We start from the raw sequence: 26,927 nt of genomic DNA on the forward strand, positions 1-26,927 counted from the left end.
CCTGCCCACTGCAGAGCCGCAATGAGTTAATTTATTCATTTTGGTAGATCTTTTATCGATGCTCGTAATGTATGCAGCGCGAAAAGTACATTGCGTTGTGGCCGCAAAAACCCAGGTTCGAATCCTGGTCATGTCATTTTTTATTTTAACTTTACTTGTTTAGCTGCTTTGTGTTGTCATGTAAGCCACAATACTACTGAGTATTGAATCGTACATTTTCTAGAACTAAAATTTAGATATATGCAAACATCCTACAACTCCTTAGTAAGCTTGAATTCAATCTCGCCGTGATCGTATAGTGGTTAGTACATTGCGTTGCGGCCGCAATAACCAATAATAATAATTTTTAGGCCCTACTTAGGGCCACCCGTTTTCTACACAGTCGTCCCACATCAGGTTACAAGATGAAATTACTGTAAAAGGTCACTTTCTTTGTTCTCTTGTGGACTAGTCGGTTTGTCGAGACTGTTTATTTCAGAGGGGTAATACCTGAGCTGTTTATTTCAGAGGGGTAATACCTGGACTGTGAATTTCAGAGTCAGAGTGGTAATACCTGAGCTCTGTATTTCCGGGGGTTAATACCTGGACTGTGTATTTCAGAGGGGTAATATCTGGACTCTGTATTTAAAGGGGTAATACCTAGACTGTGTATTTCAGAGGGGTAATACCTGGACTTTGTATTTATAGGGGTAATACCTGGACTCTGTATTTTAGAGGGGAAATACCTGAGCTGTTCATTTCAAAGGGGTAATACCTGGACTCTGTATTGCAGAGGAGTAACACCTGAACTGTTTATTTACCTGGACTCTGTATTTAAAGGGTATACTTATAAGAAAGTGGCGACTTGGGGGAGGAAAGGACCAAAATTCAAGATGGTGGTTTATTCCCTGCATAGATATAATTTTTTGATCGATAAAGTCGTTCTCTTGCTGAAATTCATTTTATTGCAATGTCCCTCAGATGAAGATACAGTGTAATAAGCAAATGCCTTTTCAATCGATTATGCGCAAGCTGGGTTAGAGATCTTATTACCCATTATTCAGAATCCCATGAAAAATAAATTTCGAAAATAGCTAGAACTATGACACTACTTGAAATTAGCTTATTTGTTATCGTGTATATAATAACAATGCGATCTCTATTTCTAAGGAAATATATCTTGCACCACTTTAGTCCACATCCAGGTTTTTTATTTTCCTCTTCAATAATCAATCCATTCCTTATTCCTCGCTCTAGTCGCAGACCCAGATGCCGGGTGGGCACATGTTAATTCTCTTTGCGGGTTTGTTAGGTACAGCCTTCGCTCTTTGCTCTCTCAGTCGTTTCAACTCTCTCTTCCTGTCACAGACCCAGATTCCGGGCGGACACAAGTTGATGTCGTCACTTTCCCCTGTTTGACCGCTAGCGGCTTCTGCTTGCTGGGCGATTTCCTGTAGGAAAAAATGGTATACACTTTTGAAATTTGAAAAATGCAAAAAAAGCAAATTCTTTTTAGCTAATTTTATTTTTATTATTTTTTTCGCAGTATACATGAGTAATATCTGCACGAAATTTTATACATTTTTCCCCCACAAGGATAGTGGTAAATTTCTGCGATAAACCAATCAAAAGAAAAAAGGACAATAGCTTTTGTCTTATGATCAGGTTCACAGGGTAACTGAAAGATAAATTATTATACAAATATAAAAGATAACCATAAAAATAAGATCTTAGAAAATGCTTTGCAACATTTCGATTGATGTGTTTCTACGGTTTTGGTTTTGCGTCTTAAACATAGCATGCGTTTTAGTTAGGTTACCTTCTAGCATAACTAATACATCAACACACTTCTCGTTTCAGTTAGGTTTCCTACTAGCGTAGCTTATACATTAACACGCCTCTCGTTTCAGTTAGGTTTCCTACTAGCGTAGCTTATACATTAACACACCTCCCGTTTCAGTAAGGTTTCCTACTAGCATAGCTTATACATTAACACACCTCCCGTTTCAGTTATGTTCCCTAATAGCATAGTTTATACATTAACACACCTCCCGTTTCAGTTATGTTTCCTAATAGCATAGTTTATACATTAACACACCTCTCGTTTCTTTTGACATGTCCACACTCCTGGTGGACAGTCCACCCTCGGCTCCCTCCTGACTGGCTGCGCGATCTCACTCCTGCGTTTCTTGCATACCCAGATTCCGGGGGGGCAGTCTATGGTTGTGTAGACGATGTCGTCGTTTCTTGCCGGTACGCTTAAGACTGTTTCTGTCAGCGCTCCAAGTAGTACTAGTAGGACAGGAATGGAATTCATAGTAGAATCTATAAGATGATAACAAAATGAGGTCTTATTATACCAGGGTCGTGTCTAGCAGGGGGCACTCCCAACACCACCACCCCCCCCCCCCCCCGAGTTTTTACAAAGGAGATATGTAAAAGAATATGGCAGTTGATTTTAAAATATAGCCAAATTAAGTGACTCATACAAACTTGCGTCGCTAATGGATGACGAACAATTTTAAGTTAACACTTCACTAAAGAGGGGGTAAAATTATTCCTTTATGACGCGAATTTATCCCGTACATTAATTCACAGCTCATTTTGTCACAAATACATTGACTTCCGAGATATATATTTTGTCTCAAAATTGGTCTGCAATAGCCAATGCGATATTTTCTATTTAATTTGGTAAATAAAGTATTAAACTTTGTTTTTAGATGTTTATTCCGAGATTTTTGCACATTATGTGCCTTTAAATATAAAAAAAAATGAATAATAATAATAACAAGGTGTTTGGTAGTTTCTCATGCTGTGACTGAGTTTTATTTTCTGGCCAGTCGGATTAAAAGAAAAAATCTGCTGAGCTACAAAATCGAGAAAGTGTCATAATGGAAAGATTGCCTTTTTTTAAATAGGACATTTTAATTCAGAAAAATAAATGCTAGTGAGAGAAATACTAGTATAGAGAAATAAAGACAAAACCGTTGTTGTCTTGTTCTATTCGCCCTAACAAAAAACACCAACAATTAACCCAATAAGAATAGAAAATTATCACCTGAATGCTGTGCTATTGCCTTTACATCAAAAAGAAAAACAATAAATGAACGGTGACAACTACCAAGCATGCCTCGACAGGAGGTTACTAAAAGGAAAAACTCGGAAATTCCAGCAATAGCAAAGTATTTGTGGCAGACAGTCGGTACTGCCGGTCAAGTAGGCGACACCTGTTTCAAACTTCTTATGAAATAATAAGCTCTTCACTAATCCATGAACGATGACAGAAACACTTTTCCCTTATTCAAAACAAATTATATGAAGGGTTTTATGAGTAATAGTGCAGTACTTACAAAGTGCTAAGAAGAAAGGTCGTCGAGGGATCCGCCTGCTTTGAAAGGTCACAACTTGTGCCGTTTTTCCTCTAGCCATTGCCTTTTGTACCCGACTTCTTTGCGACATCCGAAACCTTGATTTCAAAAATTGCGAAATTCAAGTACCTCAACTTCCGATAAATCATATACGTAGAACTAAATCTGGCAATTAGACAAAGTAAATTGATATTTTTTTTACATTTCAATGTGCGATTGTGTTTAAATTGACGGCAAATAGACCCTGTGAAGTATTTTTTAAAAGGTCATTAGAGTTACGTCTGAAAGTTGCTCAGTAGCTCAAAGAGTTGCGCTCCCGTACACCCTAAGCCTTAAGGATCCCGAATCAATTACACAATGATTCCAAATGATATACACTATTTAATAAGAATATTGATTTATCTGCTAAGAACATGCCCCTCAGAAAGTGGTAAAAAATTCTTTTTATTAGAGTGATCGTTCTGTAATGTGAACTATAATTGTGCTGGTAATAACGACCTGGAATATTATTCCTATTTTCCATTTTTGTGATTCTGATTCTAACTTGATGGGTATTATATACATTAGCTTACATTATTGCAAGAATGCTTTGTAAAACTAGGCTAAGAACATCTCATACGAACATGTCAAGCCTTACAATGCTTGCCCCGGCTAAACTGGACATCAGTCGTTGTAATTAAAGTGTACATAGCATTACAGAACCTCATTTTCGGGTTATTTACAATTTCAATTCTAACACAAAGACCTCAGTTCAGAGGTTGTTTTGTGGGTAATAACGAGTAATTGAACAATAAGGCTATTATAATTCATCCCTACATTTTTTTTATTCTCAACGGGGATAATTTTGTATTGCGCAAGGGTAGATATAGATATTATATTCATTTGCTAAATCACAATCTCCAATTACGTGACGGGACTGAAATACGTTCGTGGTTTGCGTCAAAGAGCGTGAGACTCAGCGAGCAAAAGTGCATTCATTTACCTAGTATGCGTAGTTCGATATTATCAAAGACAGCATTATAAAATGGTGAGACATCTCAAGTTCCTTTTCAAGGTAACGCTAAAAATATTGCTATTATTCAAACATTTTTAAAATTGAAATGAGAAAAACATGTTTACAAAGGGTGATTTTCTATCCTTGTAGAAATGAAAATAAATGAAAGGGGAAAAGAAGATTCAACAGGCCCTCAACACGTCTGTTAATTGCACCGTAAAAGCATAGCGCATTAAACGCACATTTATAGTTATCCTATTCCCCCTTTTGCCCTTGTCCAAGGCGCATATTCAGGTTTTTCTACTGCTTTGAGGAGGTCGAGGGAAAGGGGTGGGGGGATGGAATTGGAGGTTGTTTTTCTTTGTATGTAGTCTTTGAAAATGTTATGGCTTAACGTTCTATTGAAACATTTCCTTGCCTTGCCATCTGATTTGTAAAACCTTTGTAAACAATGAATCCAATTATTCGTACACATATTGTCGATCCTTTCGTACTTTCCTTCGATTGCTCAGTCATAGGCAGCCAATAGGGACCTTAAGATTTACGAATGCAGAGGGACAACGACGACCCCGCACACGTTACATCTATTCGCGCGCTCAAAGTTGAGATGGCACGTGATGAAATCCCATGTGTGCGTCCTCGTCATTTTGGCTATCGTCGTAAATCTTAAATGTTGCTAATACGATTAGGGAAGGTGGCTTCACAACTTTGTCACTAAACGATTTATACATTTTATTCGATTAAAAGTTAATTACCACGAAACTCTTATCGTGATTTTTAATGTACGAATGTCTTTAAGGTCTTTTAAGAGTGGTTGAACTTTAATCTAATTGAATGAATTTGAATTCAATCGATACGGACTATTTACAAAGATATTTCAAATCTATTCGAAAGTATAATGAAAAAAGGGAATGAGACTAGACCGCTGACGTTTACTCACGATCGCTTTTGCCTAAAAAGAAGCAAAAGGCATTTCGGTGACCACACTCAGTTCATTCCACAAAAACATTGCTGAAAGTGAATAAAATAAGCTGCTCTTGTAATGCATCATCTCATATCATGCGATATCATCAATTAAAGCGTCCGCGCTCGCTCTATTCGATGCCCACGCTGAATCAGATTGTTATAATTATGATTCCCACGCTGAATCAGATTGTTATGATTATGATTTTTGGGATGTGATTTACAGAGGTTCCCCAACTAAGGGACCGCGTATTTGATATGTGTCTGGCAGTGCCGGTAACGAAATAATATGAAGAAAAGACAAAATCTCTAGAAACAAATCAAGCAAACTATTTATAAGACTGCCTAGTTTCCAGTTAAGGCTCTCTCTAGACCGTTCTTATTTGTGGAGCATTTTAAGGCTGAAAATGTTCTTAAGGATGTTCTCAATTCAGTGTAAACAAATATCATGTTTGTGATAGTATATGGAGCATTATAAAAAGGAACTATACACATGTTAAATGAAAATTATATTAATGGTTGTTACAATTAACACAATATGATTCTTTATTTTCAAATGCCTCAACCTAACAAAACAATATTTTTCTGCTATCTGAGCCTCGACATGTTCTTAGCATGTTCTTAGAATTTGGTGAAATCTTAGGCTGGGCGTTCTTTTAGAACGGTTCTTATAAAAAGCGTGCAAATGCACAGCTTAATTCCAGAGAGAAAATGAGTAACCAGATAACCAACAAGCCGAGAGAAAATTAATATTAAGCTGGATTTAAAATATGGCACCGCGGATGGGGAGGAGCTGGGAGGGCCGCGGCACCACACTTTTTGCGACAGAAACAAGTCAAATACTATGATTTATTTCTTTTTTATTTTTCAGTATGATTTTTTTTTCAATTGTCAGCCTGCCACTTTTCAACGTGCTCCGCGGTCGTTGAAAAGGAGCTACCCCCCCTTAAAACGGCCATCGGATGACGTCATTAACGCTCATATCAAGGAGAGGTGACTGACGGTGGTCTCCTGGAGATACAATAAATCCGCTGAATTCTAATTTTCCTGGTAAACTTGGACTTCAAGCTCTCATTTCTTCAATCTCTCATTGATATTTTTATTTCCATTCCTGTAAAAAAAGCTGGTGAATCGGTCTAATGTTATGATAATCTCCGCCTTCTGATAAAACACCTTAAATTAAGGAAACCTACTTACAGTCAAAAGCATTATTGAGCGCCGGCACGCGCATCCGGTGGGCTCTCGTTAAAGCTGTTGAAATGAAATACATTGTTTGTGATCACTTAGAAACAATAGCATAATCATTATGAAGACATCACGATTCTATCCGCTTGTTGATCTGGAAGAGTCTAGTTTCTTATTCAATTGCAAGACTAAATGCATAAAATGCTTACTTGGTCAATTATTTTTAAACTGTTATAAGTTACATAGCATTCAACTAGGGGTATTGCCATATTTTGTTCATTTAGAGGCCAAGGACTTTTTTACACGTCTCTTGGGCTAAAGTTTCGATGTGGCTGCCGAGAAATCTACGTTGATTTCATCTTTTTAAGGATGAACACCAGAACTAAAATTATGTGCCGTCAAAGTCCCACGTACTAAGGCTTTGTAGACAGTATTGACTAAAAATATATTAGTCTAATTTACCATAGTCTAATGGTAAATTCTTATGTCCCATCATAGAAGTTCCATTATGAATATCTTTTTTTTAATCAAAACAATACTCCCACAAGCTTTGCCCTTGTGCAGAAAATGTCATGGATGTAACAGCATTCCAAAGATTCAAAATAATATATTTAGACTGTTTAGATGCCATACTGTGATTTTTATGTATTGATTTAGTGGCGATTCTCTCCTTCATTGGACCAAATATTCAGAAAAATGTCTGGAAATTAAAATCCAAAAATATATCTCCTTTCATGCATTACATATTGGTGCACCCCACTTTACCATATAGTGGCCTTGTTGTTGGTGGCCTACTCCCAAATGAATGCAATGAAGAAAAAAACAGATTGAAAATGCTAACTTCTAATTTCAAACCAAACCCTTTTATTGATCTATGTTTGGGGTAGAGAGGAATCAAAGAATATCAATTGACTAAAAAAATAATCGACGGGAGAGGAGATATAAAGTGAATTGACTCAACTTGATAGGTTTGGTGAAAAAAATATAACAGTAATGAAAATAATTTGATTGAGCATTTCTTGACATTTCCCCTTTCCCATTATCTTAACCCTTTCACCACCACAGGCCTCTAAAGAGGCCATGTCTTTGCTATCCAAGCTATGTGAACAGAATTCTATTATTGAAAAAGAACAAGGTTGTTGCTAGTGTTATAAAGTTTAAGTATCTTGCCCTAAAAAACCCTTCCCCTTAATAAAAGTTCCATTAATGTACATTTGTAAAGCTACATTCTGACAAGCTTTGTTCTTGCGAAGAACAATGGATGAAACAGGATTTCAAAGATGGAGTATAGTGTCAGACACAATTTTAGATAAGATGCAATGCTGAAGATTTAATGTACCATTTTAAGTTGTGATTTTCCATCCCCATGGGAATTAATATCTACAAATATACATCCAGTAATGCATTATATTTTGGTGTTTTGAGAAACCCTGGATCTAACTATTCCAATGAAATAAATCTAAACATCTAAAATAAATGTAATGGGCAAGAGACTTGGAAAGAAAATCCTAAAAAGAAAATATAAGTGAAAGTAATAAATGAAAATTTCTAATTTAAAAATCAAATCTGTTCATTAATTTATTTTTGGTGTAGAGGGGAAATAGAAAAGAGCATCAATTGCATAAAAATAGTCAACAGGGAGAAGAAAAAGGAAGAAATATGACTCTTCCTTAAATGTTTGAAAAGAAAATATAATAACAATAATGTGATAATTATATTCAGTACTTTTCTAAAATATCCCCTTTCCCATTATCTTTAGGTTGTTAGAAAACTGTTTTCTTTACAGATTTATTATTTAAAAAGCAAAAGTTTGTTTTTAGTTTTATATTATATAAGTATCTTGTTCTAAAAAAACCTATGAGTGTGTACTGTTGAATCACATAGTAATGAACTAGTCATTTGCACCCCCTCCCTTATGGTCCCGCAGAAGTCAGGGGTTAATGTGGGGTTTTAGACCACTTTTTAACCAGAATATGTCAAGAGGGGTGGTGGTATTGACTGTTTTTGACTCTTAACTTGGAAACAGGCTTTTACTAAAGTTTAATCCCCCACCCTTCCCTGGGACCATGGGTGTGGGGGTATCAAATGACTAGTGAATAAGAACATCCTACTGTTCTCTTCAAGACATGATTTTTAATTCTCATGTCTTCCAGTCTTTAGCATTCATCTTGGCCCTCAGGTAGTTCCTGGTTCATAAAAGAGTGAAAACAATTATTTATTATTTCATTCAAAACAATCATTTTATCAAGCCATTTATAATCTAACTAATTTTCCACAACTATTTGAAAAAAAATAAACACATGAGATGCAAGATGCAGACAATAACAACAATACATATTGAATATAGGTTTTTTTTTATGCTCGGTAAGAAAAATTTCTCTTGTAAGCTGAAAAAGCTGCTGTATCTTCTAAGGATATGTATCTTCTTAGGACTAAGAGCACAGGATATAAAGACAAAAACGGTCTTCTTTAGCAGTATTTGACAAATGCAACACGATATTGGTTAGCCTTTATGAAATATATCAACACAATCAATCTGCCCTGAAGAAGTCTTATTAAAGACGAATTCCAGTTTTTGTTGTATTGTATTTTATTCAACACAATCAAGAATATAGATAAAACAAAGAATGTCAAAACAAAACCTGTTATGCTCAAATAATTTGATTACTAAGTTAAGTACTCGCATTCTCAAAGCATACAAAAAGGACAACAATAAGCCTAATAACTGTCATATCCTCAATAGACAATACAAATCGTCGTCCGAAACTCACCTTGCATTGTTTTTGTTTTTTTGGTCGCTTTCTTGTGGTTCTGTTCGCTTTTTAATGTGAACTGTTACTTGCTTAAATTTACTAGCTAAAACCAGATAAATCTTGGCGTGAATGAATGTTAGTAGATCTCCTCTAGTTGACTTTATCCTTAAGTCACAAAATTTGAGGCAAAAAAATTAATCATCGCATAATCGACAAGAACTTTTTCCCTTGCTCCGTGCTTGTATTTAGTCGCCATTTCGGGGCCGAGTGGGGCCTGGGAGTCGCGCGGCTGACTGGCTGGCTGGCTGGCTGGCTGGCGAGTGACACCACAGGGTACCCGCGCGATGACCACAAAAACCAAGTCGCATACCTATACCATATTTCTATGCCTACGGGGCTACCCGCGCGGCCTGCGGCCGCGCTTGGCTCCGCTAAAAAGATTATCCAATCAAAGCAGAGTACCCACCCCCTCCTCCTTGGTATTTGTATGCCAAGCTATCACTTGAAACAAAATGGCGGCGCGAAGGGGAGTACGATTATACAGCCTAACCGTTTCTTTGAAGCTGTTCGACACAGCGAAAATAATGTGCCACATTCAATATCGAAAAACACGCACTTATAGTTGACTAAACGCTGAACACAGACCCGGGAAGCACCGTCGACTCCATGCTAATGCGTTGTAATAAGCTAAGTACAGCAACTAAAACACTAAAAGTTTTACTTGGTACAAAATTAAATAGAGAACTTCTAACTTTCCCCCTCTGTTTTTCTATCAAAATCACGAGGTATTTAAGTTATTTTAAACTGTTCTTCAAGGCAGTTACTTCATACCGGGGGTCTACTATAAAGCCGGAGATTATACATAGCTTTTACTTAATTTTCTCAATAGTTTCACGTGTGATCAAAATACAACGGCGTACAGTGAATATATCAAACAATAAAAGTACTTATAAAAAAATAGAGGAGGGCTTAAACTTGAACAACCTATTCTGGGTGCAAGTTTACTTGTGTGACCACAGTCATTGTACTCCACTGGACACCATTAAGCAGACATACTGTATGAGAAAAATTTGGAGACAGTTAACTTATATGATGGCTTCAGATGTGTTCAGAAGAAAATCACCCCCATTACCACCCCTGGATCTGTCCTACAGAAAATATAGGACAACAGACAGAATCATTTTCAAACATTAAAAATTATAAGCGAGAGAGAGAGAGTATTTTGGCCTAAAAGTGTGGCAAAGCAGCAGAAATGATGTAAAATGTTGAGATTGCATTGTTTCTATAATTTTGTGCCACTAATTTACTTTGTGTATTCTAGCGGGGAATTATGTGATCCTGTGCTTTGCAAGTGTGCACCAGAAATTAAAACTAGCCACCATCATCTCCAGAAAACCAACCCAACAACCCCTTTCCAAATACTCCAAAGCATTAAGCAGACATATGAGAAAAATTTGGTGACAGTTAACTTATATGATGTGTGTGATATAGGACAACAGACAGGATCATTTTCGAACATTAAAATTACATTAAATCAGGCATCCTATTTTAGCCTGACAATGTTTTGAAAATTACAAAATAATATAACTGAATGATCAATTGTCAATTACACCCACACAAACTCTCTATTTTTGAACAGAAATTCTGTCCGCTTGATTAAAGGGTGCAACTTAGTTTACATGAACATTTTTCATCTTTATAAAAGAAAAGATAATAGGGGTTTGATGTATAAGCACTAAACTTCTGATTCCTTTCCATACAGAAGTCTTTAAATGTAGGCATGTATCTTTATACCAAGCCAAAGAAAATACGGCAGAAATTGCTTTGTTTATTTGGCAGTATCCACTCAAACTTTGCATCATGCACTGAATTATTGTACAATACTGCAGAAAATTCCACTTGTCATGTATGCCAAGAGCATACCACTTGAAAAAATTTACATATAAATAAGCTTCTACTCATGTGCTCACTAGGCCAGTCCCTTTCAATTTCATCGATTATTTTTATTCGCAACGGCTACTGTAGCACCTAAACCAAAACGAAAAGACAAGACAAAAATGGTTTACCACAACTCTGCTTCTTGCTTGTTTCAGTCGGCTACCATTCTTCTGTGACTTTGATGTATGCGAGTTACCTCAAACACGCTATCAGGTACTGGACGTGAGATTCCATGATACAGCATGTAACTTGCGAAAATGTAAACAAAAACTAAATGGCAGGGTACCCATCGGGTACCCAAGAGGTATTCGCTTGTTCAAAGCATCAAAATGATGAAAAACTATTGTAGATTCCGTCGATGTATTTCCTTTTTTTGCTGACACCGTCCTGACCTAACGAAAATCCCAACTTTCTCAGATCGATAGGGCACACATGAGGGCGAAATTTTGAGTGACGTTGGCCGTAAATCTTGAAATAAATATTTTCTCGCCACGATCGCACTAATTCGTTTTTACAACAAGGCGTCCGGGTTCCTCTAGCATGCAGTAAACGCAATAAATCATAGGTAGGAGTATTATTCGGCCGACAGAAGAACGTTCTCTGCGTGGTTCTCTCGCCGCGGCTATGCAGGCTGCCGTTTTGTGTAATAATGAGGTAAACTGATACCTCCAATTTTAGTTATGATCCTAGCTGGAGACCTGGGATAAGTGTGGGGAGAGCCCCGAGTGAGGTCAGGGCGGGCAGGAAAAACACAGAGGAAAGAAAGGGTTTATCCTTCGTGCTCCCCTCATACTTGTCCCAGCTCTCTCGCACGGCCATACAAAACTAGCAAACGAAACCACGAACGATTTGTCGTATTCAGGCGCGTATGCCCCCAACATCATTGACGTCCAAAAAGTGTGTCATTTCTTATGAAGAAATCTTCAAATACTATGCCTTTTCCATATGATACCTATGACTGCGCACCACTCTCAGCCAATCCTGGGCACGCGCCTGGTATCTGCTCTTAAACCCTACAAAACCTACGCAGGCTTCTTAACAATTATTCGCCGAAGGCGAAGTGAATAGCGGGGACTGAACAAAATTTGGTGTAATCTTTTTATCGAATTTTCAACTTTGTTTAACTTTTGGTCGCGCGAGACGATAAGAGGTATCGCTTTTTGCAGTTTTGATAATGTTCGTATCTTTTTAAAGACTTTGTTCGCTTTGAAGATTGGGGACACCAAATACATACTGTTTTACCACACAATGCTTTCAAATAACCACGAAATTGAGAACCTCCAATGAAGGCATTACAATTACGGATTCTGACAACATTATTTTGTAGACTCATTTAGTTCCGTTTGACACGTCGTTTTTAAGAATTTGATCGTAGAAATGTTTTCTTCCGCTTTGAATCCTCGAACAGACGATAAGGTAGATTGGCTAAAATACTTCTTTCAATTGCAAATACATTATGCAGGCCTAAACTTTGAGTAACTTATCGTTTTCCTTCGTATAAAATGATTTTTGTTTATCAAATAAAATTTCAGTTAACGTGAAATTGTCGCGCGCATTGCAAATCATTTCGGCGGGAAATTGTCATAATACAGTTAGTTTGAAGCCGATTTTTCGTAAAGACGGTGAATCTAGATTAAATTTAGCAAAAATGTTGTTTTAATGTGAAGCTCGATAATTTCGGGTGCAAAAAGTTTTTTTATGGTTATTTCACAAATCGACTCATTTTCCCGAGTTTTAGCGGTGAATACATCCATTATTCCGAGATAGCGAACCAATCAGAGCGCGCGTTCTTATGAAGTTCCCGCCAAGTATATACTAAAACGTAATATATAGATTTAGGCACTGCCTAAAAGCGGAGCCAGCATTGAACACCTTTTGTGTTGACTGATCGAGGTATTTTTGGGGGATCTAGGATCCTGCTCTTTACTGAGATTTATTTATTGTACCAACCAAATGGATCCAGGCCATATTCAATAATTTAAATTATGCAGTAGATCAAAGTTAACAAACACAATTCCTGGTGTGAATATGGCTGTCAAAGTTGTCAAGAGTCTAATGACAAATTCTTATGTCCCATCATGGAAGTAATAGAAAAAATGTATTGAAATTAAAATCCCAAAATATATCTCCTTTCATGCATTACACATTGGTGCACCCACCTTTACCAAATAGTGGCCTTGTTGTTGGTGGCCTACTCCAAAATGAATGCAATGAAGAAAAAACAGATTGATTTTGGAAGCAAATCCTAAAAAAAACATCTAAGGCATCACTGACAGTGCTAAAATGCTAACTTCTAATTTCAAAACGAACCCTTTCATTGATCTATGTTTGGAGAAGAGAGGAAGCAAAGAATATCAATTGACTAAAAATAGTCGACAGGAGAGGAAATATAAAGGAAATTGACTCAACTTGAAAGGCTTGGTGAAAAAATATAACAGTAATGAAAATAATTTGATTGAGCATTTCTTGACATTTCCCCTTTCCCATTATCTTAACCCTTTTACCACCACAGTCCTCTAAAGAGGCCATGTCTATGCTATCCAAGCTATGTGGACAGAATTCTATTATTGAAAAAGAACAAGGTTGTTGCTAGTGTTATAAAGTTTAAGTATCTTGCCCTAAAAAACCCTCCCCTTAATAAAAGTTCCATTATTGTACATTTGTAAAGCTACAATCTGACAAGCTTTGTCCTTGTGAAGGACAAGTAATGGATGAAACAGAATTTCAAAGATAGAATATAGTGTCAGACACAATTTTAGATGAGATGAAATACTGAAGTTTTAATGTACCATTTTAAGTGGTGATCTTCCATCCCTATGGGAATTAATATCTACAAATATACATCCTTACATGCATTATATTTTGGTGTTTTTAGAAACCCTGTATCCAACCATTCCAATGAAATAAATCTAAACCTCTAAAATAAATGTAATGGGAAAGAGACTTGGAAAGGAAATCCTAAAAAGAAGATATCAGTGAAAGTACTAAATGAAAATTTCTAATTTAAAAATCAAATCTGTTCATTAATTTATTTTTGGTGCAGAGGGGAAATAGCAAAGAGCATCAATTGCATAATAGTCAAAAGGGAAAAGGAAGAAATATAACTCTTCTTTAAATGTTTGAAAAGAAAATATAATAACAATAATGTGATAATTATATTCAGTACTTTCCTAAAATTTCCCCTTTCCCATTTTCTTTAGGTTGATAGAAAACTGTTTTCTTTACAGATTAATTATTTAAAAAGCAAAAGTTTGTTTTTAGTTTACTATAATATAAGTATCTTGTTTTAAAAAAAACTATTGTGTACTGCTGAATCACATAGTAATGAACTAGTCATTTGAGCCCCCTCCCTTATGGTACCGGGGAAGTCAGGGGTTAATGTGGGATTTTAGATTACTTTTTAACCAGAATATATCAAGAGGGGTGGTGGTATTGACTGTTTTTGACTCTTAACTTGGAAACAGGCTTTTATTAACGTTTAATCCCGCACCCTTTCCTGGGACCAAGTGTGGGGGTATCAAATGACTAGTGAATAAGAACTCCCTACTGTTATCTTTCAAGACATGGTTTTCAATTCTCAAGTCTTCCAGTCTTTAGGATTCATCTTGGCCCTCAGGTAGTCCCTGGTTCATAAAAGAGTGACATTTCTTTCAAAACAATCTTTTCATCAAGACATTTATAATCTGACTAAATTCCACAACTATTTGAAAAAATAAACACATGAGATGCAAGATGCAGACAACAATACATATTGGCAATAGGGGTTGAATTTTTTTTATTCTCGGTAAGGAAAATTTCTCTTGTAAGTTGAAAAAGTTGCTGTATCTTCTAAGGATATGTATCTTTTTTTCTTAGGACTAAGAGCACAGGATATAAAGACAAGAAAGGTCTTCTTTAGCAGTATATGACAAATGCAACCACACGATATTGGTTAGCCTTTATGAAATATTTAAACACAATCAACAACAAAGATAGAACAAAGAATGTCAAAACAAAAGGAGTTATGCTCAAATAATTTGATTACTAAGTTAAGTAGTCGCATTCTCAAAGCAAACAAAAAGGACAACAAAAAGCCTAATAACTGACCTTGCATTGTTTTTGTCGCTTTCTTGTGGTTGTGTTCGCTTTTAAATTTACTAGCTAAAACCAGACATATCCTCACATAAATCTTGGCGTGAATGAATATTAGAAGATCTCCTCTAGTTGACTTTATCCCTAAGTCACAAAATTTGAGGCAAAAAGAAATAATCATCGCATGGCAAGAACTTTTTCCCTTGCTCCGTGCTTGTATTTAGCCGCCATTACGGGGCCGAGTGGGGCCTGGGAGTTGCGCGGCTGACTGACTGGCTGGCCGCGCTGGCTCCGCTATTAATTTTAGAGACTAATTCTTCATACATACAGTCGTTTGACAAAAAGTTGTCATCAACCGGCTTTGCGACTACGCGACAAGCCCGCATGTAGGCATGGGTAAAAACCACTGAAGCGCCTAGTTGCATATATTAGCCACCGCTACACCGTCTAAGTTTGAAGTTATGCAGTGGCTAATATATGGAGCTAAGCGCTTCAGTGGTTTTTACACATGCTTACATGCGGGCTTATCGCGTAGTCGCAAAGCCGGTTGTTGACAACCTTTTGTTAAACGACTGTGTACTGGGGACAAACAGTAATTAGCAGATTAGGGGAAAGAAGCTAGCGTGCACATTTGGGGCCCCCTCGCCTCGAGCTATGAATTATTTTCGAGATGATCGTATTTGGGAGGCGATGATTAAATAAAAAGATTGAATCTCAAATGAAGACACACATTTTCATATGATCACTGCATTTTTCATTTTTGTATTTATATTTAGCCGAAGTATTTATTTTATTTTACTCTAATCCATTTATTTTATTATACCATCGTTTGCATTGAACCGCGACCACCAAGTCTCAAAACTCTTTTTGTCAATAGCCTTTTTTGACAGTTACCATAACTTATTCTGCAATGATCAATATTCTGGAAACTCTTGTCAATAATTTCCATCTGTTTAACCGCTTTCTGGCTTCTGTCATTCAAATAAACGAAATTTCATTTAGTGCCTTTATAGTTTAGCCCCTCGCGGAGAGGTGGCGGGATTCAGGGGCGTGTCTCCATTTCTGTGCTGTCCAATGAAAGGGCTTCGTGGATTTTGAATGATAGAAGCCAGAATGCGAATTAGCTGCTGTAAATCGTCGGCGAGATTCCTCACACTATTAAAAACCGCAGTAAGATGGCTTTGGTATCGAAATAAAAGGTAATGTTTCCAGTGCTAGAAAAAGATACCAAAATAGGACAAAATAAAGATAGATAACAAATGGAACAAAATTTAGGTGGATGGCTAAAAAAGAAACTAGCCGGATGTTAGCCAACACATTTTTGAGTATTTGCAATTTGAGCGTCGAGTTTTCATCTTGCGTGGTGGCGAAGTAATGCCAGCAACGTTAACCCCTTATAATTAATGTTCAATTATTAAAAAAGTTTCTAAATAATTCTAAAAATATTTTAACTATTTGCCGTTTTTAAAACGGCAAGCTGTTTTCGCCGGGATTTCTTGGTTCTATTTTACAATAACAAAGCCCCTGGTATTTTGTAAATACCTTTGGCTGTATTGACAATACCCCAGCTTTGCTGGTAAATGAAATAAATTGTGTTGAAATAGAAGCAGTTCTAATTAATGATACTATATATTGGGAAATAGCCAATAGCAATGGAAACCAGACAAAATAACCATTAGTAGACTCAAGCCTCAAATGTTTCAATCATATAAAATTAATTTAGCTTGTGTTTTATTGGTGCATCCACTTACACAAGACATAAATAGTAATAATAATTTGTAAACCACACGTGACCAGTGAGTGCAGAAGAACAACTTGAACATACATGAATAAATGAATATCACGTGAACATACATGAATAAATGAATATCACGTGAACCTCCTCCTGAGCGATGAACACGCTCGCATCAAGGAAAACACACGCGAAGGAACGCGGGGTTAGCATACCAACGCGCAAGATAAAAGAACATCGCGTGAACAACACGCAAAACATGTGAACAGCACATGAACTGCGCGCAAAGCACATGGAGAACAACGGAACCACGCGAAACACATATAAAGCACACGCGAAACACGTATAAAGCACACAGATGAAACAAATGAAAATCGTGTATCGCTTGAGCAACATTTTGGCCCTTCACTAAGAAAATTGTACCAAACCCTTGACTACTTTGTTAGACTGTCTGATTTGGCTTGGTACATTGAATGTACAAAAATAATAGATAAAATAGGCGTTATTTTTCTTTAGAAATAGGCATTTAAGTACGCTAAATGCGATGATAAAGAAAGTTAATGTTGCGTGCGTGGTCACTAACCCAATAGATGGGGATTTAAAATCAGCTTACTCAGCTCCGATAAATGTTTGAAGACATATCCTAGTTTCTCCGGCTTTCCCCTGGTTTAAAAGCTGGCCAAGATAGCCTTAAAACTACAAAATGATATAATGTGCGATTTTGTGTTTAATAATATGGTACATGTTGCAATGCGGAGCTGGTACTTCTATTATAGCCGAATTCGTTTTTGCGCGACCGCCGAGAATTCAAATCCATTCCTCGTCCAGGAATAGTGCGTAGTCAATCATACCACCGTGACCAATCAGTTCCCTTACTGTGTGCAGTCAAATGGTTTACGATGCGACAGTGAAAACATGAAAGCCGTCGATTCCTTTAGACGGTTGATTGTCTACGTTGTATTCCCTAACGAGAAAAGGATTTTAGATTCACAGCGGTCGCGCATCAACCGAAAGTGATAGCATAGTAGAGGTTTCTGTGTCTAGTAATACGGTACGTAGGCTGTGTGGTAGCCGGCTTGAGCTTGTAACATCGAGAATGAGAAAGCGGCGACTGGGGAACCAAATATTGCGCCGTCAGTACAGGGCAGCAGTCTCTCTTTCCGAAGACGTGCGCGTCTGTTTGAGAACCAGACCTGTTGGAAGAGGTTGTGAAAAGAACTCAGTCAAACAGCGCAAATATCCGCTAATATTCTAGAAGAGCTTCGCTTACTTATAATGACCACAAAATGAAAGGGACTATATGCGGACGGCGTAGGTAAAAAACAATGGAATCGGGTCTGATTTGGGTCTGAGAGATTTCCAACCGTTTTCCGACAAACCATGTAAAATTCAAAGTTTTACTGTCTAACCTGTCCCTGTTTGCTATTTTACAATGAATATTATTTTTCCTGAGTATTTCCTTTTAAACTATTTTGAAAATTATCACTTAGGTGCTTATCTCGGGTTTTTTCTCGGGTTTTCTCAGATGTTGGCAATTCGCAATGCCCCCAGCAGTCAGTGCCATAGGATATGCGATTTGCCAGCATTTCTTTGTCTTACTGAACAATCAAAAGAGACTTCGCGAATTCTGGCTGGTGTTGGCGATGTTTGCGCGGGGACACCTTCTAACATGGTGTTCACACAGCACCAGCACTCCTGGGCCTGTCTGTACGGGGTTTGAGAGCAATCATCAAGAGATGTCTGTTTAATCTAGTGCAAACTTTAATTCCCGTTTTAGAAAGTTTTCGAAATACTTTCGACAGATCTTGTGGTTGTTAATTGGACATTTTCGTTGAGAAGACTGTGAGTAAAAAAATTGACTCAGACTAAATAGTACAACTAGAAAAACAAATTTCAAGAAGAAAAAACTGGGTGGGCGTGGGCGGTAAGGAAACAGGGGAATAAAACAACACAGGGTTATATGTTGTGCAGGTCTCTGGAAACAAACTGCTTTCGTTCATAAACATGGTGGATGATATCTACCCAAACCCTGTATTCACATGAGCAATAAAACGTGAATTCTTGTATGGAGCCACGCCTTTTAACCCTAAGGTGAGGAATGTCTATTTCCGCGTTATAGTCATTATTTTGAAGAAAAATATTAATAAAAAGAATTTGAAAAGGTGTTCCTAAAGGAAAAGGAAGTATAGTTAGTAAAAGCCTATTTTAAAATATATACATTTTCACTATCTTTGCTTCCGCAGAATAGTAAATACTTGTCAATAAGAAAAAACAATATCGCTAGGTGGTCACGTATTCTTATTTTTCACTTATATGCTTTTCCTGATATGACTATTGGTGGTTTTGTCCTTTTGCGCTAATGGGAAACATTAAAGGGTTTTCCTCAGCCGCCATTTTGTTATTGAAGAATAAACACCAAGATTGTGAGAAAGCATCCATTTCAATCGGCGGATATTACGATATATTAGCTATTCAATTCAATCAGTCGAGTATCAACGTTAAATAATAGTGTAATAATAGTTATTGTTACCATTTCTCTTATTCTGTCTAACGTGTCTAAATGACCAGGACTGGGTCGCTTAGCTGTGACAGTGAGGCCGTTACAATGTTTGTCTTTTTAAATGCCCGATTCTATGGTTTTTCACGACCTATATTTCTGCCCCTTGATTGTTTTTCTCGCTATTTCACATATCATTGATTTATCATCTATTTTTCCATTACTTTCCTTACATTCAGCATCGAAATATAGCTGTACATATAGTACAAGGAAGAGATAAATAGTTCTACAAGATGGAGATAAAAATATAATAAAACTTAGAGATACTACTAAAAATAATAAAACTAAGAGATAAATAGATATAGATAATAGGAGAGATAAATCTAAAACAAAGTTCTTGATAGTATTGATAAGAAAAACTACTTGCCACGCTATTTTGAAAAAAAAGAAAAATTTAAGGGAAGCATTGGAAGGTGTTTTCTCATAGTTTTTGACTGACACACACACACACAAATGCGAACGTTATTTCGAACAATTTTTATGCTATTCCTATAGATAATGAGCGAGGTCGTATAACTAGAAACTTAACAAAAAAATCCCGCAGTGCCTTGGAAATGAAATGATAACATCTTACTAGCAGAGTAGAAGCATTCCCCAGAGCATAATGGCAATGGACGTATGGTCTTTTTGCTTAATTTATTACTTTCTCTCAACAAGCATAACACTAGGAACCTGTTACTCAACACTTCTTTCGATGTAAATACTCTACTGGCAGCATAAACAAACTTCGATGAATTTTCAAATCAATTTGTTCTGGCTTAAGTTGATGATTCGCACGCGCGCGCACTCTTCTACTTACATAGCCACCTGCGATGATTTACCGTACGCTAGAGATACACCAATAATGTGAGCGTGTTGTTTCAAAGGATGAAAAACCGCCTGATACCTAAGTGAGCACGAAAAGGAAAGAGAATTTCCGGCGTCTCTGAAACAACTAAGGCAAATTGTGGGTTTTTGGATAAGGGGTTTTATCTGGCACCGTTGATGAAGTCAATAACAGATAACAGCCAAGGAAATGATCTTCCATACATCCAGATGAAGTCGTGATAATTTGGGGAAGAGTTGTCATGGTGATGACATGATTAAGATGGCTTAAATGGCGACCGACCACTTTAAGTCAAGTACTCTCTCGAGATCTCCATTCTGCGGATAAATAAAGCCGCACCACCACCTTCGGCATTTCCTCAGAAAGAAAGAAAGCTCATTTGTTATAACTATTCCAAATGTCACTACAAAAGCGCGCGAAACAGATTTGTTTTCTCTTCTGTTGCGGGCGGATAAAGAATTAACAGAGCCTTATGGGTGTTATTATCAAGTCCTTCTGAAAATTGCATAAGAATTAAACTCAATAAAACACGATGTCAAAGTACTAACGGATGCTATTTAAACGTACTTGAGTCGCACTTACGGTTGAGTCGCACCGCCGCACGCACCCGCTTACAAAACCCCGACGCACTTTGCCAGACACTTAAAGCAATGGCTGAAGCACTCGAAAACTGTTTTACACCGGTTCGTTAGCGGAAAGTTGAAAAGGCTGCAGTGTGCGCCACTTACTTCTGAAATGCTTGAAATAGCACGTTTAATAAATGATGAATTAGCATTGTGATTTCTGCTTGTCTCGGTACTTTTGTCGCTCGAGATAATGGGAGATAACTCAGGTCATAAAAAAAATCACCAGAAATAAATATCTCAGACGCCTTTTCTTATAAGTATACACTTAAAAGAACAGAATACAAATCCATGGAAAATTTAGGGCTCTAGCCCAAAATTGGCAAAAAGGATTTATGCATCGCAAGGCAATTTCTGAGATCTCCTAATGCACGATAAGTTACCCGAAAACTAGGGCAGTTCAATAGGCACCTCGATGCAATTGCAGTTTTTAGGAATTTTTAGGAAATATCGGGTTCCGGAAATACGTTTTCATACATTAAAAATAATATTGGTTTCAAGTAAATTCGAGTTTATAACAATCTGCCGTTTTAGCTAAATGAAACGGAAAATCGCATTGCACTTGCATTGTTCATAGGAATAAATACAAAAAGGCCCAAATAGTCGTGTTCGTGAACCAGAGGAATGAAACAATACACCAAAAACTGGAATTCGACTATGCCAAAGCTCAGGGCCTGAAGAAGTCTTATTAAAAACGAAAATTTGGCAGAGTCGAATTCCAGTTTTTGGTGTATTGCATTGTTCATAGAGATAGATTTGCCTATAAATGGATCTCCTACAATTACCTTAAAAACACTCCAAGTTTATTATGAATGTTTTCAAATTTAAATGAACTTTTTAGAGGCAGTTAGTGTGCACAGTGTCGCTTTAAACACTGTGAGTATTGTAGCCGCTGAAGTACACCCTTGTTATTATATTTTATACAGCAGAACATTAAAATAAGTTTTCTTCCTATCTTCGTCAACTGTTTCAAGGGCGTTTCGAGGCCGTGTATATTGAAGTGAGGACAACAGAGCACATGCCCTTCACATTTCTGAATAATGTTTCACAGCAGAACATTGAGAAACTACTTCAAATATCCTTTTTATTGTCAGCAATCGTTTCAAGGGCGTGCGACGCTATTCACTCAAGTACGCACAGCGGTATTGCGCAGGATTTTCCGAATGTTCACAGCAGATCATTAAGTAGGAATTGCGAATATCACCCTTTTTATTTCAACCCACTGTTTTTTAACTGTTTTAACGACCCTTTTTTCAAATGACACAACAGAACGATAGAGAACGCATTAAGTAAAAATTACTGAATGTGCTAGTACACTAGCGAGTGGAAAAATAATTATATTGTGTTCATCATATCGAGATACAAGCAAATGGTCTCAAGCGCGCCCAGCGGTTCATATGAAAATTATAAACTAAGCAAGAAATTTTCTTTTCTAGATGTTACACAAACGAACACAAGTCTTGTTGGTGCAAAGCTTATATTATTTTACAGCTCATTTTACAATCTAAACAGTTTTGTGGCCGTTAAAAGTGCAAAGTAATTTGTTTTTAAAATCAAGAATCAACAAAGTTTCAATAAGTTTGTCAAAACATGGATAAATGACAAAAGCATAAACACAAATGATGTTTGCGCCGTTCCTGATCATGTTGGTTTTTGAGTGAAGAGCAGACAATTCACACTGAGCCTAAAGACACATCAACTAATGAGTTAATCATCAATAAGAAAAAAGGATCAGATGGTTCGGCACACAACAACACCTTTTTTTCAGGGCTTCCATGTCATGGAAAAAAGTAACACATACAAACCAAAGAAAAAGAAAATTTAAAAAGAAAGATATGCTCTTTAAAAAGAATAGACTAGGCTAGCCGTGGAAGTTTTTTTATGCGCTTGGCTTTATGTGTATGCGTGGCATATTGGATATTGTTATGGAATCTCATATAAATTAGAGCTTCAGAGGGATGATACTATCTAAAATGAGTATTCGAAGTTATCAAAATAGCTTTAAGGGACTTGTGTGCTGAGTAAAGTCCCAACCTTTTTGTCAACAACTTCCTTCGCCTCGAGTCACAAGGTACATGTGCCTCGGTTGTTGACTGAATTGAATAGCGCTCGAGGGCAGCGTTTACACAACTTTTAACAACAAATACATTATCTTGAACAGAACGTCGTCGCTGAATGGGTGGTTCGCAACCTACTAAAAGGGGGCAGAACACTAAGCATTTTTAGCAATGAAAACAAACTCAAAAAGCACTCTTAGAATAAGGAAACGAACGAGGCTCTCTTTCCTGACGTTTCCTGTTTGGGAGTTACAGCTATGGCATCCAGGGTTTTTTTCGGAAGCCGTTACAATAAGCGTAATCGTTAATGATTGTGTTGGGTTTTCAAATGTTTCGGTTTCTTTTGGGGCTTTAAGACACTTCAAATGTGGTTGCATTGTTTTAGTTCTGCCAAATTAAACAAAAGCCTTTTTAATAGACACTGCTGATGAGACCCATATTAAAAAAAATAGTTTTCGAACAATTGAAACGAACACTTTTCATTTGACTATGGTATCATGTAGCGAATAAGCCATGAAATAGAAAAGTGCTTTCTAATTTGAAATGTTTCGAATATATAAAAGTTCTTAATAAATGCTAGAGGCCATGATTCTAGCCTAATGCAATTGTTCAGTAAACTTGGATAATATGCTTGTTTTCCCGAATAGCCTTTCTGTCAAAGATTGCCGTTTGTTTTTGGACAAAATTTCGAAAGGAGATTAGATTTTCAACAGACGTTGATGGCCTTATCTGCTAAGCTAAAGATGCTCGAGACATCTTAGATAATTGTTTTGATTTGAAGGCACGACGATGTAATAGGGGCCTCAATCACGGTTTCATCCTATTTTTGTTCTATTCAATAAATAAATCAATACAAGCGCATTTAAACTTTATTAGAGAGAGATTCTTATACTGAAGAAACTTGAAGAAAGAGATAGCACTGCTCAATAATATCTTCGCGAATTTTAATGGAACTCTTAAACAAAGTCGCTTGTGATTTGGGTTATTCCTCTCATTGAAAACGTTGCTAAAAGCACTTTTCTTTATATGCAGAACACAAGTTCAAGACTAGATAGTCACCAAGACGACCCACTTAGTCTGAATAGAGAATCATCAAAGCATATCAAATAGTTGGGTGGGAGGCCTTTAACGCGCTGCTAAGCCTTTCCTTTGCTTCCAAAGCAGCAGGGCGTGTCGTAAAGGCATTGTTAAGCTTACCTTAAGGCAAGCTAAAGCATGTTAGCTAGTAAATTCCTAATGCTTTATTCCTGATTTCGGTTTCGCCTCAGCTTTGTGAGAGAGCAACAGGTAATGGAATGAAGTTGAAGTGTTCTCAAGCAGGGACAAATCGACTAAGATGTACTTGTGATTTATAACGATATAATAAAGTCTTACCTGAACTCGCGCTTCACTGAGTCCAAGCCTTTGGGCTAGTTCTTCTCGTGCGTATATGTCTGGGTAATGTGTTTTGCGAAACGCTCTTTCAAGCTCGTCGGTCTGTGATACAGTGAATCGTGTGCGACTTCGTCGTGGCTTGTGGCACGGCAGTTCCCTGTCTTCAGGCCTTGGGTCATTATCGAACTCTTCATCGTCTCCTTTTTCTAGACGAAATAGAGGGTACTCAATGTATTGGTCGTAAAGGCAAATGTTTAATGCATCGCTGTTGACATGGAATGGTTTTAACCTTCTTTCTAGAAAGTTCTCCAGGGTTTTTTTTAAGGCTTCCTAACCTTTCCAAACTACACACACATTAGCCTTGTACGCTTATGGAGATTTAGCTTAGAAATAAATATTTCAACCTCTCTAATAAAAAAAAATCATCACAATAGTTTATTCAATATGCCGTAACACTTAATATCAAGGAGTCTGGTATGTTTTCTTCAAGGCTATTGAATGATATGTCATAACTATGGTTTCCTTCTCCTCTGCCTAATGCTACATACTATTGTTACTCAAATAAAATGCACTGAACTGTAAGGTAACATTCTAGCTTTTTCTGTGATCATTTTATTCATAGAAATGACAAAATAAGTTTTTTTTAATCTATAGGAGCACCATCGCTTTGATCTTTGCTCGATGAGAGCAAGAAATCGCTTAAAAGTTCTACTGTATTGTCATAAAAATGGGCGTTTAAAACACCACAAGGTCTTTGTGTGTGTTTCACAAACTACTTTAGACAAATTTTTATGCTATTTTACAGTAAAAGCAGCCATACTACAGAATTATCGAAAACTAACTTTGCGGTTGAATCGCTTATGTTACAAATGTTACCTTCGAATGTTTCCTGATCAGTGTAATCATCAGAGGACACCTTTCCCGCTTCTTCCGGCGACTCCAACTCAAGGATGTTAGAAATAGAAAAAGGACCCGTGAACCGCGATCGAGAGCCTTGCTCAGTCCCCTTGTCGCTGGAATCCTCTCGTTCTGTTTTTATCGTACAATTGTTGTTCTGCCTACTTGCGGCCTCGCTCTTCCGTGTTAAGTTTGATTGGAGTTTTCGCGCGCACGTCTTGATCACATTGCTCACAGCTTCTAAGGAAGGAACGTTGCATTTCGAACAAAGTTTATCCTTTAATAGACGATCCCTGACCTCCCAGGAAAATATATCTGGTTGCTCGAATACATACTCTTCGATCTTGTTCAAAACGGCAGGCGAAATGTCTCGTCTTTTGAAAGTCGTAATGGCGGCTCCAGGTTCAACTGAGCCAGTTTCATGGAATTTGTTGAGTATCTTGCTCACGCATCCGTGAGACACGCGAAGTCTTCGGCTAATATCACTTGGTCTAACGCCCAAGCGAGCCAACTCAATAATTCTTAAACGAAGAGGCCGCGGAAGGGGCTTACCATTGATGAACACTCCACCTAACTGGTTGATCTTTCCTTGGCCTACAATTGCAAAGGCATAGAAGAGATTTAATGGACAATAATACTTAAAATCTGTCGTAGCGACAGGTATATTGGATTCAAGAAAGCTATTATACGCATTGTTATGTAGTTGTCGGCCAAGATGCTATATTCTCGCTTTGTCAATTCCACGGTGAGATAATCCGTCTACGTCGCGAAGCACTCCACGGCACTTAGCGAATAAACGGTTTCGTTAACTCGAGCTCTTTACTCCTCTCTGTTTATCTCTCTCTCCTTTTCTCCCTTTGCCGTTACAGTACGGAGCGTTTAACATGTGGCTTCATGCATCTTAAGAGTCAATTCTTGTGTGTGATTATCTTGTAGCGACTTTGAGAGACTTTTAGAAGTTAGCGTGCGTGTGAAAACGTTGCTTCGTGATCCGAAATCTGACTTCAAGTTATCCCTGAAGCGTACACGTGAAAAGGACAAAAGAAGACTTACGAACAAAGACGAAGGGATCAATTCTAACGCCGTGTTTCAATAGCCATAGCTAAAGATTTTAATCTCTCACACTTTCAACAGCAGTGTTGGTGGTTCCCATTGTGTATTTATGTGGTTTAGAGTAAGTTATCCCCATTTACGGGACCGTTTAGGTGTTATTGTTGAGATGCCCTCCCGATGAGGATTGAATACACCTCTATACAGAACTCACAGCGTGAGTTGATTAATTGATAGATACCTGGGAAGATGAGGGTGTCCATACTTCAAAAGCGGAGTGCCCGTAGCCTGTGTTCCGTTTTTTGTAACTAATACTGTCAGCGTAGCATTAGCCACGGCTTTAGAGGTTCTCGTCAAGTCAGTGGCGCTTGCGAATAGTGGAAGTGATCCCCCGTGAAATCCAATTTACTGTGACTATGAAGACCATTCATTTGCACATTACACTATTTGTTTACGACACTGTGTCTGTGTGTTTTGCCCTGCAAGTGTTCCAATTGAACGGCACTGAAGAACTACAATGACGTCATAGTGTCGCTTCTGCCAATCATATGACGACCTGC

The 26,927-nt window shown here is 37.4% G+C and overlaps 2 protein-coding genes and 1 long non-coding RNA gene across 4 annotated transcripts; all 3 read right to left on the reverse strand.

Annotated features, from left to right (window-relative positions):
* Nucleotides 1–924: 924 nt before the first annotated feature.
* On the reverse strand, nucleotides 925–3,445 carry LOC5508080. The gene is made up of 3 exons (XM_001628633.3): nucleotides 3,330–3,445; nucleotides 2,078–2,304; nucleotides 925–1,430 (listed from the first exon to the last, which is right to left on the reverse strand). Exons 1-3 carry the CDS (start codon nucleotides 3,436–3,438, stop codon nucleotides 1,233–1,235), a joined length of 534 nt encoding a protein of 177 aa, XP_001628683.2. The 5' UTR covers nucleotides 3,439–3,445; the 3' UTR covers nucleotides 925–1,232.
* A 2,702-nt stretch (nucleotides 3,446–6,147) lies between these two features.
* LOC116615315 lies at nucleotides 6,148–7,062 on the reverse strand. The gene is made up of 2 exons (XR_004294865.2): nucleotides 6,502–7,062; nucleotides 6,148–6,415 (listed from the first exon to the last, which is right to left on the reverse strand). It is a non-coding gene; the product is annotated as an uncharacterized LOC116615315 (long non-coding RNA).
* Nucleotides 7,063–16,044: 8,982 nt separating this feature from the next.
* LOC5508078 (paired box protein Pax-3) lies at nucleotides 16,045–26,855 on the reverse strand. 2 transcript variants are annotated; one of them, XM_001628634.3, is made up of 4 exons: nucleotides 26,609–26,855; nucleotides 25,297–25,911; nucleotides 24,421–24,626; nucleotides 16,045–18,176 (listed from the first exon to the last, which is right to left on the reverse strand). In XM_001628634.3, exons 1-4 carry the CDS (start codon nucleotides 26,628–26,630, stop codon nucleotides 18,024–18,026), a joined length of 996 nt encoding a protein of 331 aa, XP_001628684.2. In that variant the 5' UTR covers nucleotides 26,631–26,855; the 3' UTR covers nucleotides 16,045–18,023. The 2 variants fall into 2 exon arrangements, with proteins under 2 accessions (XP_001628684.2, XP_032232751.2); XM_032376860.2 differs by lacking the exon at nucleotides 26,609–26,855 and adding an exon at nucleotides 26,007–26,325.
* Between the last annotated feature and the right edge of the window lie 72 nt (nucleotides 26,856–26,927).

Source organism: Nematostella vectensis, chromosome 5, assembly GCF_932526225.1.
Source record: "Nematostella vectensis chromosome 5, jaNemVect1.1, whole genome shotgun sequence".
NCBI lineage: Eukaryota > Metazoa > Cnidaria > Anthozoa > Actiniaria > Edwardsiidae > Nematostella > Nematostella vectensis.

Coding starts and splice junctions, on each gene's coding strand:
- LOC5508080 (XM_001628633.3), bottom strand. CDS start 3,438: ATGTCGCAAAGAAGTCGGGTACAAAAGGCAATGGCTAGAGGAAAAACG. Junction 2,305..3,329: donor ACCTTTCTTCTTAGCACTTT/GTAAGTACTGCA, acceptor ATCATCTTATAG/ATTCTACTATGAATTCCATT. Junction 1,431..2,077: donor CATGTCAAAAGAAACGAGAG/GTGTGTTAATGT, acceptor TTTTTCCTACAG/GAAATCGCCCAGCAAGCAGA.
- LOC5508078 (XM_001628634.3), bottom strand. CDS start 26,630: ATGGACACCCTCATCTTCCCAG. Junction 25,912..26,608: donor GGACACCCTCATCTTCCCAG/GTATCTATCAAT, acceptor TTGCAATTGTAG/GCCAAGGAAAGATCAACCAG. Junction 24,627..25,296: donor TGATCAGGAAACATTCGAAG/GTAACATTTGTA, acceptor TATTTCGTCTAG/AAAAAGGAGACGATGAAGAG.